This window comes from Myxine glutinosa, chromosome 6 (assembly GCF_964187855.1).
Source record: "Myxine glutinosa chromosome 6, kmMyxGlut1.1, whole genome shotgun sequence".
In the NCBI taxonomy this organism is placed as follows: domain Eukaryota; kingdom Metazoa; phylum Chordata; class Myxini; order Myxiniformes; family Myxinidae; genus Myxine; species Myxine glutinosa.
Genome location: NC_136266.1, coordinates 48,212,909 through 48,227,809, shown reverse-complemented (window position 1 = coordinate 48,227,809; position 14,901 = coordinate 48,212,909). Strand labels below are relative to the sequence as shown.

At 41.2% G+C, this 14,901-nt stretch overlaps 2 protein-coding genes across 2 annotated transcripts in view; one reads left to right on the top strand and one right to left on the bottom strand.

The window, feature by feature from the left end:
• Positions 1 to 3,218, top strand: part of LOC137429748 (FYVE, RhoGEF and PH domain-containing protein 2) — a 104,340-nt gene extending 101,122 nt beyond the window's left edge. The window contains exons 16-17 of the mRNA XM_078779819.1: positions 1,143 to 1,289; positions 2,272 to 3,218. Of these exons, the coding sequence (XP_078635945.1) occupies positions 1,143 to 1,289; positions 2,272 to 2,538 (414 nt within the window). The 3' untranslated portion in view covers positions 2,539 to 3,218. The remainder of the gene's footprint in view (positions 1 to 1,142; positions 1,290 to 2,271) is intronic.
• Positions 1 to 14,901, bottom strand: part of LOC144892601 (uncharacterized) — a 1,198,808-nt gene that overhangs the window by 462,998 nt on the left and 720,909 nt on the right. The gene's annotated exons all lie outside the window — the stretch shown is intronic.

Sequence of the window (14,901 nt, the reverse complement as noted above, 5' to 3'; positions counted from 1 at the left end):
GGTCCTAGCCTTATCCTCGAGGAGGCAATAGATCCTTCCCTTGGTCCAACATATTTTATCCGACACATCCATAACTTCATCGAGCTTCCTATGCAAGCAATGAACGTAAGCCGACTTGCTCTTCAAATGCTCACGTTTCCCGCGGCCTTTGTCCGGCCATACAGAAAAACACTGTGGTCCTACGTTTCACCTCCCACCAACCAATGAAGAAGGGAGGAGGCACCTAATGGTTTGCCAATACCTATACCAGCGAATGTAGAACCGCACTAAACGGTGGGAGGTAACTGCGGTAAACAAGGAGAAAAAGACTGCCATCCCACAAAACTACTGTTTGTGGGCAACAGTTAGGTTTCCAAAGTTCACAGTGTCGAGGGAGGACCCCCTCTAACTCTAGATCCATAGACAAATGACAGTGATCAGAGAAAGCCACCACAAGGAGTACCAAGTCCGAGGTTCCAAAATTTGGTGACAAAAGGAAACAATAATTTCTACCCCACCAGGTACCAGCTGTATTGGTTCAGGGTGAAGTTACCTCCAGTTTCATTTCAATAATCCTTTTACGTGCCCGCATAAAGTTTTCCTGGACCAATCTGGCCACATCTATAATTAAAATCACACCCAACAATTATTGGGTCAGAGGTGGAAAGGAGGAGCTCATACTGGTGCAGGAGCTCCATCTTCTCCACCACACTTTGAGGGGTGTATACATTGACCAGAGTCAGAGGGTTGACGATGTTGAAGTTCCGTGTATTAATCCTTCATCGGCGCCAAGAGAGCAATGAAGAATTAACGTGAGAAACGTCAGGTTCTTGCTTCCCACGTCGGTTTGCATACCTCAAGCCGAGTATAGGCCAAGAGCAGTGTTCGGAGCTGAAGAATGAACCATCGGGTCTTGTACTACACCAGGGGACTCTTCTATGACACCTGTCATTTCAAATTAATGCTAGGTATCTGCATGAATGATTAAATCTTGAATCATCTCATTTTTCACCTGCTAATGAGAGCAGTATTAGATGGCCATTCAAAACCGGTGTTGAAGTAATCTATGGATCCTTTAGCTGGTGATTTAAAGTACAGCTGGTGTATATCCCTCATTTACACCACTCTGCCATTTTCTTTCCCTCATCTTTTGCCTTGAGCAGATGGAGGGTGCATTTGCGAATGACAACAGCATAATGAGTGGATTTCTGCAGTTCTTTGAACAAGGCAGACGGCAGACCTGGCAAAAGGCCTGGTTTACATTGCCCAAGAGTGACCCACTGGTCCTGTATATGTATGGTGCTCAGCAGGTACTGTCATCATAATAATTATTTTCATGGTCATCTTGCTGCAAAGCATGGGAACAGATTTGTGGTCTTAAGTTTTCACAAAAGCTGGGAGGAGGGCGCCGGGCATCAATAAATAAGGAAAAAAAGACAGAAAATGTCATCGCCCCCTTGGTTTTTAGTAATCTTGCTGTACGGAGTCAAAGGCCACCAGTCGGCCATCTTTGGTCGGATTACAAAACAAAATCTTCTAATCTTCTGCATATTTATACTCTCATGCATTGCCTGTGTGCCAAGTCTGAACGAAATCGTTCCATCCATGTCCGAGAAATTGTTGGTGACACATTTGAGTAACAAAATGGCCTTCAGCCATATTTGATCTGACCTCGAAAAAAGTGACGTGCATATGTAAGCCATCATTCATTATCTGTGTGCCAAGTTTGAACAAAATCAGTAAATGCATTCCTAAGAAATAGGTTGAGGACGTGTTTAATATCGGGGTTTTTTTTTACAACTAAAATGGCCGCCAGCCTACCAGTCGGCCATCTTTGATCAGATCGCAAAATAAAATGAGGTGCACGTGTCCGCCATCATGTACTCTGCTTGTGCCAAGTTTGAACAAAATCGGACAATGCATGCCCGAGAAATGGTTGAGGACGTGTTCAACATCGGGTTCTTTACAATTAAAATGGCTGCCAGTCGACCATCTTTGATAGTATCGCGAAGAAAAATGATGTGCATATGTATACCATCATGTATTGTCTTTGTGCCAAGTATGAACAAAATCGGTCCATACAAGTCCGAGATATGATTGCAGACGCACGCACGGATGGACAATACCCAATCCATAGGCCCACATGGGGGCTAACTAGATGAAGGACTTGGGAAAGGAGAAATCCAATCATCCTTTGCTCGACATTTATATTGTTGACCGATGAAATACTATAAATATATCCTTTAATTTTTCATGGCAGCTCTAACCATAGTCTCTCAACCTTCTCCCCAGGATGTGAAAGCACTGAACACGTTTTCACTGCCACAATACGAGGTTCGAAAATTGGAACCGAAGGATATTGGAGAAAACCGTTGTGGATTCCGGCTTTCCCAGAGTCATCGTGCACTCTTATTTGTGACAGATACTGAAAAAGCTGCTGTGGCCTGGTTATATTTACTCTACCGTGCAACATCTGGAAAAATTACCACTGATGATGATGACGTCGAGTTATTTGATGACGACTTTGACAGTGACCTGGAGTCCGAGGAAGAAGCATAATGCAGTGTTTCCACTTGCAAGGAGACCTTCCCATTTTTAGATGATTCTTTTGTGACCTTGAAGGGGTCTTGTTTAAAATATCACATGAACTCTGGCATCATTGCATTACATTCAATTTGAGGTATAAGTGAGACATCTGCTACTGGTACGACATATGTATAATTGTTTAATGAACACTTATTTGTGGCTCAGAAAAAGGTTTTGGATATGTCGATGTGTGCTTCTGTATTCCCGAAGTGACGTCACGTCAATCAAATGAACCATTTCTAATAAGTTTGCCACAATAGAAAATCTGTAAATGAGAGGTGTAAAGCAACAAATTACTTTACTTGATACTTCCTACCTTATGGATGAACAAGATAAGACTCGTACAATGTTATATTTTCCATCCTCTTCCATGACTCTCCACCTGTAGCAGAAAATATTGTCCCGTTTACACATCGAGGTCCTCCGACATTAAGGTTCTCCATCGAGGTCCTCCACAGTCCTCCAATCCAACATTAACACCAACACACAACAACTATCGGGGATGCCTCTTCGTGGTGGTTGTAACTCCCCTCTTCCTCCCTCCCCCTCATCGAGGGATTTATGATTAGGTTTTGACATTTAAGAAACTTCAAGGGGAAGCTAGAACTTTAAGAGTTTTAATTTTCAATAAAACTGATTTGTTCAACAAATAATATGTTTGATTGCATTTACTATTTGCTCATTTAACATTGTCTTGTGTCATTGCTATTGAGAAGCCCGTAAGGAATTCGCTCTGTTGATTTAATGATTACTGGGTATGGCTCAGCTATTGATAGTCATACCCCGACCTACACAATGCCAGAAGCAACGATGTAAGCACGGAACAAATCAATAATTCGCAAAATTTAATTTAGGCACCTGTTAACAATGTACTGCTCTATTTGTGAGGCATGGTGAGATATTTAGTCTTTTATTTAATTATGGTGGGTATGCAAGTGAGTGCTAACAGACAGCACTCACGATTGACGTTGTAGCTTAGCAAGAAAGAACTAGAACGGTACCTGGTAGAGAGCATACCTCCACCAGGCTAAACAGTTTATGTTTTGTATCGCGCTGATAGGCCGGATCTGGACCTGAACCAAAATCTACTCGGCTTGTTCTTGTCACTTACCAAACTCATTCACCCAGTTTCATCTGAATCCGTTCACAACTTTTTGAAATATCGTGCTATAAATCGTTTTTGACCCTATCTCTCGATGGTGAAGAATCTATCATCATCATCATCACTACATACGAAAATATGCAAGTTGGTGTTTGTCTGTCTGACTTTTTTTGACCGTGATACATTCGATCGTTACTTATCCAATCGTAACAGCAGGATTAAACGTCACACAACAAGATGATAGCGATCTAGTTTGCCCCCTTTCCCCAAGGGTGGTTTCTGTATTGGGTGAAATCTCTGTTGAGGTGTACAGCCGTATTAAGATAGCTTATCATGGCGTTTTTCCAAGGCAGCTTTTAATAACAAAGTAACTAGATGGTATTCATAGAATACTTACCCTGTACAGTCAACGTAGTGTGAGCCAACTCTTCTTTTTTTAAAGGATTTTTTTTTCTTTGATCCAATATGGTTGCCAGACCACGTGAGCGATTACATCATAAATTTATATTCTCTAATATAATTGTTGCATAGATCATGCTCAATATATTTCAAACTGATCAGACTAAGCGTTGTCCCTGTCGAATTATGACATCACAATTACGGCACCAATGGCATCATCGTTAACAATATCTATTCCCCATATGGAGTTCTTTACAATGTGCCACGTTTCAATTTTTCCCATTGAGCAGTTTTGGAGATATAGAGGTGCAACGTTTTTCGTGTTTTTCCAAGATGGCGTCCATACCACGTGAGCTATGTCATAATTATCTATCTATAATTCCAGTAATCTCTGTGTGTATGTTTGTTTGTATGTTTGTATGTTTGTATGTCTGTGACCGCTGTTTCTCGACAACCACGGGTCCGATATACTTTAAACTTGCCAGGTATATTGCTGGGGACCCGAGGATGTGCCTTTTCAAGGTTTCATATTAATCGGACAAGTACTTACCGAGCTATGTCCAAAAAACGATTCAACCAATCAGAGAGCAGCGAGCTATCACGTGTGCCGAACGTGGCGAACAGACTCTGCCTCGGACGGCACATTTGAGAGCGTATTCATTTATTTCACGTTGGCAATCTATGTTGGCGTTAAACTATGTTTTAAAACTAATTAAAACTACTATCTATAATTCCACGGGTCCGATAAAAAACACCGTACTCGCAAGCCGTTCGCTTTGGACCAAACCATTTCATGTAAATAGAGGGGGGGGGATTGTCACCGTACTCGCAAGCCGTTCGCTTTGGACCAAACCATTTCATGTAAATAGAGGGGGGGGATATAATTTTAGATATATATATAGTACGGGCATGCCCTAGTATATAAAAAATTATACAGGCGGAGGCGCTCCTATTTGTAAAATTTCGTGTCAATCGGGCAAACAGTTGCCGAGAAAATTAATTTTTAAAATGCAGACACATCACACGTACTTATGCAAACGAATGCCTAACCCAGCTTTTCTCTATGCGAGTGCAGGGTAATAACAACACCAATAATAATAGCATAATATTAATGTTATTACAAAACAATATTTATCCTAATAATATCCCACCTCCCCAAGGAGTTTCCCTCCTTGAACAAATGCCGTGTAAATGTTTATAGATAGCTTATCGTGGCGTTTAGGGAAACAGCCCTACCAGAAACTGTTGTGGCTGCCGGTTACAGGGTCTACCAAGAGGGGTGTAGCCTCGGTTCCCCTCAAACTTACAGGCCCTGAGGCTACCGTGCATAAATAACTTTGTGCTGCAGCAGGTTGCTAATCGACCGCGGATGCCAACCAGTTAATCACATGCTTCAGCGTCCGCCGTCTAATACCGTTTAACTGAATGTCACGTGACGTTATGGCTGGGACACGCACCCTCGGCTATGCACCAATATTATCTAAATTAGATCTTTAATGAACACAGCCGAGCAACCGCTGGTGCAAGCTGGAAGAATGAGCCAATTAGTAGGGGAATGATAATCTCCCGAGCTGCACTAAGTACGAACAGAGCTGTATCAATGGAGGAAAACACGGGCACAAACAGATTGGAAAGGAACTTTAACGAGGGATTTATTAGAATTATTTACAAGGCACAGATGGGATCGTGCAAAATGGGGGGAGGGAACTCAAGGACTTTAGTATTTATGGGAGGGTAAGGTTCACACAAAGGGAACAATGGGGGAATGTAAATCAAAATGTACAAAAGATTGCTACAATGAAGAGTGCAGCGATATTTATTAGCAGGAAAGAAAATTGACGAAAGCAAAACCTTAACCTATGCCTTATCTATCGCTATTACACAGTACAGGGTGCCCATCAGACATTCACGGAGGGAGAAAAGAACAGAAGATAGAGACAGTATGAGGATCACGGCCTCTCGCTTAACTGTCAAAAGCAGTCGTGCTTTCGCAACCCAACGCTAAAGAGGGGTGGGGGGGGGGCAAGGGGGAGGTAAAGAAGGAAAATACTGAGGTGACTATGGTGGATTGAGTGTGGAGTTGCAGGTGATGTGCATGTAATGAGGATGATGCAAACAGTTAATGCAAAAGTGCATCTGCGTTTAAGAAAGAATGATTAAAACAAACGAAAGCTGAGAAAAGAGATTGTGAGATGACAGCCTACTGTGTGAGAGTCTAAAAGGAATATGTATCTCAGCATAACTTGGTTTGGCCCGAAGTGATTCGCTCACTCCGTCCACGCCATGGCTTCCAGCTCCAACCCGCCAATGCAAGCGCCACCCCTCAAGCCAGATCGTCCACAAATGCACACACAGAGAGAGCAGGCAGACAGGCAGGCAGAGAGAGGCAGGTAGAGAGAGCCTTCATCCGTGGTGCTTTTATAATCCCTGAGCGAGGCCAAGGCATAGAAGGGGAATTTCGAAAGTTCTCGGCAGAATCCAGGATGCCGATTTGTGCATCGCTGCTTTGCCCCACCCTTGCCAGACTTCCGCAGCCGATTTTCTCCAGAAGACCCTTCCGCCTTGGCATGGAATGGAGCTCCGCAGTTAACACGGGTGGGAGAGGTAGCGACTTGCCCTCAGTGCGGTACGAATGCTGGGAGTGCATAATTGTTTTGTAAAGACAGACGGAGCAATTAGATGTTCACAGGGCACTAATGGCCAATTAACGCATGTCTGTTCTGATGTATAACAAAGTCTGGTGAACGAGAAAGTGCTGGCCGCCACTTCCACCGATTCCCTCTCCGTGCTTCCTGTGGCAAACACTGCTCGGCAGATGAGGTGAGCATATGGCAGGAGGTGAGCAAGTCATGTGTGGTTGGAGAAAAGGTTGTGGTGAGTGGTGAGGTTTTCGGGTGGGAATGAATTGCGTGTACAAGGTCACAATGTAATGGAAATTAACGTGAAAATGATAACGAAACCAAAATAAAGTGTAACTAAAAATGTGTTTAATAAAAGCTACATGTGGTGTCCTTATTGTGTATCAAAAGGGAAGATTCAGAGACTGGAAGATGAGGGGCAGTGGAGATTTGGCATGCAATTCAAACCAACTTCTGGCGCGATATGCAACACTTCCTTGGCCTGAATTTTGCAATATTGTAACACTTCCTTGACCTCATTGATGAACATTGCAACACTTACTTGACCTCATTGATGAACTTTGCAACACTTACTTGCCCTGCTGACCATGCTTGGGATTCAATGGATTGACGATTGAGGCGTCTTCCAAACCAGCCAAACCAGCCAGTTGGCCCAACTGAAACCGGCCTTGGAACAGATCTGGAATAACATCCCTCAAGCCATTTTCAATCATCTTGTGGCATCAATGAACCAAGTTACAAAGCATATGTTGCTAATGGTGGTGACACCATGTATTCACATTGTTTGATGACATTTAGACCACACCCCTCTTGAAGTCCCTAAGAACACATTGTACACTAATCTGTTGACTTTTGGACATTGGTTTACTGTATACTAAACATTAATAAATAACATGACCCACATATATTGCATCAAAGTATTCTTTTTAGATAGGTTTTGATGATGCACATGAACCTTTTTTGGCTAGTATATAGAGTGGATGTTATTGTCTGACATGTCCTCTCATATAAAGTTCGAAGAACAAACTATATTATCATTTTTCCAGATGCCGTTGGACATTTGGAGCATTTCCCTGTGGTTGGGGTTGGCATGGTACGGAACCTTGTGGTCACCTTTCACAACTATGGGTTCAACATCATGCGCACCGAGGAAGTTGCAAGGCCGCAGGAAGCTGAAAGCAACAGAATAAAGAAGATTTAATAACTTACAGGCCTCTGAATCTCACTCTCACAGTTGCCCAGAACGGAGTCACAATTTTATAATCTGGCGGAACATGTGGATGTGGATATCATGTGGATATCTGTGGATATCATGTGGATATCTGTGGATATCATGTGGATATCTGGCGGAACACAGAACGAAGTCACAATTTCCTCCCATTGCAACAAGTTTGGCTTAGGTAGTAAACATCTGGGTGATGCCGAGCATGTTCTTTTGAGTTTCATTCAAAGGCCTAAAGTATTTTTAAGGCAAATTAAGGTAGTACCTATTAGGTGGTAGGTCCGACAGGGTGGTCAATGGGTAGTGGATGGCAGGGTGGTAGCACACTTACTTCTGAGCTGTCTAGTTAGTTTGATTCCCAAAACCAACTATAAACTGTTGGATTGGGTGCTTTGCATGCAGGGAGAGTCTCCGCCTCCAAAGACTCTGTGTTCCGTCTTCCAACATAAGTTGGTCCAAGTTAAATATCGTTGGTCCAAGTTAAATATCGTTGGTCCAAGACCATGGAGTCCAAGACAATACTAGGTGAGTTATCTTGGAGCTGTTCTCCAAATTCCTGCCTCCTCCAGGCGAACGCCAGGCCTAGCAACTCGGTCCTAAAAGACGAGCCAAAAGTGTTCTCTATCCCATCTCAGTAGGAGTGTATCTCCATGAAAAAGAAAATACAGAAAAGGATGAACAGGACGTACGAGTACAACACCATGTTTAACATACAGTGTATAAAACCTTAAGGAGAATTCCTGGCCTAGTTTTGGTACAAACATTGAGCTGATTGTACTGCAATCGGACATGTTGATACAATCACTGTTTGCCATCGGATATAGAAGTCTATTTCAGCGAAGATGTCTCCATTACATTTTTCCAGACACCTGTTGATGCGGTTAACTGCAACACCGTTCATGAGAGTAATGGTGACTGATTACAACTGGCGGAGGATAAACCTGGACTTCGCTTTCATGTGGATATCGAACGCAGAAATTGATAGACATCACATTCCTGAGAATAATGGTGACTGATTACAACTGGCGGAGGATAAAGCTGGACTTCGCTTTCATGTGGATATCGAACGCAGAAATTGATAGACAACACATTTCTGAGAGCAATGGTGACTGATTACAGCTGGCGGAGGATAAACCTGGACTTCGCTTTCATGTGGATATCGAACGCAGAAATTGATAGACAACACATTCCTGAGAGCAATGGTGACTGATTACAACTGGTGGAGGATAAACCTGGACTTCGCTTTCATGTGGATATGGAACACAGAAATTGATGGACATCACATTCCTGAGAGTAATGGTGAACTAGAACGGGCACTCGGTAGAGCGCATACCTTCGCCGCAGCTACTGTTCTGTACTTGGTAAAAATACGATTTTGACCTTTTCGTGACCTTGACCTTGACCTTTGACCCGATTGCTCCCAAAATCTAATCAAATGTGTCCCGTATAATAACCAATCATCCCACCAAATTTCATGCAATTCGGTTGAATACTTTTTGAGTTATGCGAATAACATACACACACACACACACACAGACATACAAATAAATACACAGCGATCAAAACATAACCTTCCGCTTTTGCGAAGGTAATGATTACAACTGGCGGAGGATAAACCTGGACTTCGTTTTCATGTGCATATCGAACACAGAAATTGATGGTCATCACATTCCTGAGAGTAATGGTGAATGATTACAACTGGCGGAGGATAAACCTGGACTTCGTTTTCATGTGCATATCGAACACAGAAATTGATGGACATCACATTCCTGAGAGTAATGGTGAATGATTACAACTGGCGGAGGATAAACCTGGACTTCGCTTTCATGTGGATATCGAACGCAGAAATTAATGGACATCACATCCCTGAGAGTAATGGTGACTGATTACAACTGGCGGAGGATAAACCTGGACTTCGCTTTCATGTGGATATCGAACGCAGAAATTGATGGACATCACATCCCTGAGAGCATTGGTGACTGATTACAACTGGCGGAGGATAAACCTGGACTTCGCTTTCATGTGGATATCGAACGCAGAAATTGATAGACATCACATTCCTGAGAGTAATGGTGACTGATTACAACTGGCGGAGGATAAACCTGGACTTCGTTTTCATGTGGATATCGAACACAGAAATTGATAGACATCACATTCCTGAGAGTAATGGTGACTGATTACAACTGGCGGAGGATAAACCTGGACTTCGTTTTCATGTGGATATCGAACACAGAAATTGATAGACATCACATTCCTGAGAGTAATGGTGACTGATTACAACTGGCGGAGGATAAACCTGGACTTCGTTTTCATGTGGATATCGAACGCAGAAATTGATGGTCATCACATTCCTGAGAGTAATGGTGAATGATTACAACTGGCGGAGGATAAACCTAGACTTCGCTTTCATGTGGATATCGAACGCAGAAATTAATGGACATCACATCCCTGAGAGTAATGGTGACTGATTACAACTGGCGGAGGATAAACCTGGACTTCGCTTTCATGTGGATATCGAACGCAGAAATTGAGGAGACATCACATTACTGAGAGTAATGGTGACTGATTACAACTGGTGGAGGATAAACCTGGACTTCGTTTTCATGTGGATATCGAACGCAGAAATTGATGGACATCACATTCCTGAGAGTAATGGTGACTGATTACAACTGGCGGAGGATAAACCTTGACTTCGTTTTCATGTGGATATCGAACACAGAAATTGATGGACATCACATTCTTGAGAGTAATGGTGACTGATTACAACTGGTGGAGGATAAACCTGGACTTCGTTTTCATGTGGATATCGAACGCAGAAATTCATGGACATCACATTCTTGAGAGTAATGGTGACTGATTACAACTGGCGGAGGATAAACCTGGACTTCGCTTTCATGTGGATATCAAACGCAGAAGTTGATGGACATCACATTCCTGAGAGTAATGGTGACTGATTACAACTGCTGGAGGATAAACCTGGACTTCGTTTTCATGTGGATATCGAACGCAGAAATTCATGGACATCACATTCTTGAGAGTAATGGTGACTGATTACAACTGGCAGAGGATAAACCTGGACTTTGCTTTCATGTGGATATCGAACACAGAAATTGATGGACATCACATTCCTGAGAGTAATGGTGACTGATTACAACTGCTGGAGGATAAACCTGGACTTCGCTTTCATGTGGATATCAAACGCAGAAGTTGATGGACATCACATTCCTGAGTTTGGGGGTGACCTATTTCACTCATGTCTCACCGTTTCATCTCAGGTTGGTGAACCTCTTTCTGGTGCCCATGCCAATCAAATGTTTCAATAATTTGTTACTTTGTCTCATTGTGTCCGGTGTTGCGCTGTCCTTGCATCCGTCTTGCTCCATATTCGTGCCATTCTCCCGTTGCTCTTCGCGCATGTGTGTGCCCGAGCCATCCCGGAAGCTTCTCCCTCTGCCCCACAACTCACTAATATTTATTTCTCACTGATCTCCTCTGCTATCTCACCTTTCTCCCTTAGCGGCTCATATCCTTAATATTGTCCTGTTTGTAACTATCACGGAACGTGTTTCAGGACAGATCTGAACACAACTGATCGAGGTATCTCCTCTTGTACAAATTGTGTGTTCATTTCACATGATGTCTGTCATTGTTCATTCTTTCCCATCTTTGCCTCAAATTCTGGTCTCTTTCTACAAATTTTTATCTTCTGTAACTGTCGGCATCCAGACCTCTTTCTTCCCCTCTCTCTACCTTTTCCTTGCTCTTCCAGACCTCACGTGCTTGATCAGATAACCCAACCAGGTTAACTGAACCCTAAGGTTACTGTATATTCTTCAGGTGCACCTTCATTATTTTGCCCACTCCACCTACCACATTTTATCTTTATTATTATTTGGCAAAAAAAAAAAAACATTTTTGCAAATATGTTGATCACTCGGGTTTGTGTGTTTGTCTGTCCGCTCACTTATACTTGCCTACAAGTCACAATTTTAAACCGATCTTCACGAAACTTCAACAAATCGAAGAGTTCATTGTCCGAAAAAATCCTATATATTTTTTAGGTCAAAAGGTCAAAAGGTCAACATAGGCCAAAGGTCAACCACTTTTTTCAAATTTCTAAAATCCTCAATTTTCATCCGATTGACTTGAAATTTGAACAGCATTTACATATCAGCTAACTGAATTCAACCACCAACTATTTTTGAGATCAGCATCGGCCAAAAGGTCAACATAGGCCAAAGGTCAACCACTTTTTTTAGAACTTCTAAAATCCTCAATTTTCATCCAATTGACTTGAAATTTGAAGAGGATTTACACATCAGCTAACTGAATTCAACCACCAACTATTTTGAGATCAGCGTAGGCCAAAAGGTCAACATAGGCCAAAGGTCAACCACTTTTTTCACATTTCTAAAATCCTCAATTTTCATCCGATTGACTTGGAATTTGAATGTGATTTTCATATCAGCCAACTGAATTCAACCACCAACTATTTTTGAGATCAACATGGGCCAAAAGGTCAACATAGGACAAAGGTCAACCACTTTTTTCGAATTTTTTAAATCTTCAATTTTTTTTTTTTTTTTTTTTGGAGAATCACTTCCTTAGGTCTCTTATACTGTGTCTCTTATACTTATACTGTGTAGTAACAAGTTGAATCCCCCCCTGAGTAAATGTACTCCATCTTGTCTCCAGAGTAAAAGTTAAATCACTTCCACACATCTTTAACTAGTTTATTTTCTATAAATGTACAATCTATTAAATGTTTAATAAATATTGTGAATATGATTGATGACAATGGGATGATGCACAAAGTGTATTTCCAAACACAATTTGAACAGCTACAATTACAGATTAAGGGGTAGTATTTAGTGTTTTGTAGTGTTGTCCAACAGGATGGTTCAGAGGTTGTACATTTTTAGCTCACCTGGTCCATCCGTAAACACTTGGAACCACTTTTCCGAAACTGCTGATGGTATTGTGACCAAACTTGGCTAAAATGATGTTTGTATGTGTTTTTATTTTTATTTTTGTAATCCAGAATCGATGCTCGTGTAAGAGTTAAAATGGCACGAATGTAATGTTGCATCTCAAGTTTGTTCACGGTATTAAAAATCTGGGTCTAAGGGGGTCTAGCGGGGGTAAAAGTGGGCCCAGCTTTGACCCCCTCCCCCCTCCCAAATAAGTATTTGCTTTCTTCTCAGAAACTACACACACAATTTCAATGAAACTTGATCACAACCTTCATAACCTTTGGTGATGTACCAATATTTGTTTATGGCATTAGAAACATCGAGGTCTAAGGAGGCCTACGAGGGGGAGGGGGGTTTCACCCAAAATGTGTATTTTTTATCTTGTGATTACATTTATATGATTCTACAATCTACATGCTACCCTGTCTATTAGAAAAGCAATTAAATTGGTTTAAGATACCTTTAGTCGGTATAGTATACAGCTTTATTCTACCAGGTGAGGGCCCAGGAGTATTGCCCCTATTTTATATTTGACCTGTGTGGCCTGGGTTCAATTATTTTGGGTTCAAATTCTACTGGGTTCAATTCTTTTGGGTTCAAATTCTACTGGGTTCAAATTATTCTGGGTTCAAATTATTCTGGGTTCAATTATTCTGGGTTCAAATTCTTCTGGGTTCAAACTATTTTGGGTTCAAATTATTCTGGGTGCAATTCTTCTGATTTCAATTCTTCTGGGTTCAATTCTTCACCTGACTACAAATTGTCGGATTGGTGCTTTGCTGCTGGGTGTTGCATCAATACGTCCGCAGACTCACGATGGACATGAAGCCAGGTGTCACATCTACCACCATCAGTGGGTGCAAGTTCAACATCTCGCGGTGTCTTTCACGAAGAGTGTGAGAGTTATCGCCTGCACTCTGAACAAATTGCAAATTCGTGCGTAAATCAATTTCGGTTAAACGTCATCCTTGGCTAACCAGTTCGTGAACAACTTGGGCCAAAAACCTTCCCTGGCTGATTCTAACTAAGGTGTGAATAATTGTGCCTATGGTAGTAGTAGTAGTAGTAGTAGTAGTAGTAGTAGTAGTAGTAGTAGTAGTAGTAGTAGTAGTAGTAGTAAGTAGTAGTAGTAATAGTAGTATTAGTAGTAATAAGTAGCAGTAGTAGTAGCAGTAGTAGTAGTAGTAGTAGTAGTAAGTAGTAGTAGTAGTAGTAGTAGTAGTAGTGGTAGTAGTGGTAGTAGTAGTAGTAGTAGTAGTAGTAGTAGTAGTAGTAATAGTAGTATTAGTAGTAATAAGTAGCAGTAGTAGTAGTAGTAGTAGTAATAGTAGTATTAGTAGTAATAAGTAGTAGTAGTAGTAGTAGTAGTAGTAGTAGTAGTAGTAAGTAGTAGTAGTAATAGTAGTATTAGTAGTAATAAGTAGTAGTAGTAGTAGTAAGTAGTAGTAGTAGTAGTATTAATAGTAATAAGTAGTAGTAGTAATAGTAGTATTAGTAGTAATAAGTAGTAGTAGTAGTAGTAGTAGTAGTAAGTAGTAGTAGTAATAGTAGTATTAGTAGTAATAAGTAGTAGTAGTAGTAGTAGTAGTAGTAGTAGTAAGTAGTAGTAGTAGTAGTAGTATTAATAGTAATAAGTAGTAGTAGTAATAGTAGTATTAGTAGTAGTAGTAGTAATAGTAGTATTAGTAGTAATAAGTAGTAGTAGTAGTAGTAGTAGTAGTAGTAAGTAGTAGTAGTAATGGTAGTATTAGTAGTAATAAGTAGTAGTAGTAGTAGTAGTAGTAGTAGTAGTAAGTAGTAGTAGTAGTAGTAGTAGTAGTAGTAGTAGTAGTAGTAAGTAGTAGTAGTAATAGTAGTATTAGTAGTAATAAGTAGTAGTAGTAGTAGTAGTAGTAGTAGTAGTAGTAGTAGTAGTAGTAAGTAGTAGTAGTAATAGTAGTATTAGTAGTAATAAGTAGTAGTAGTAGTAGTAGTAGTAGTAGTAGTAGTAAGTAGTATTAG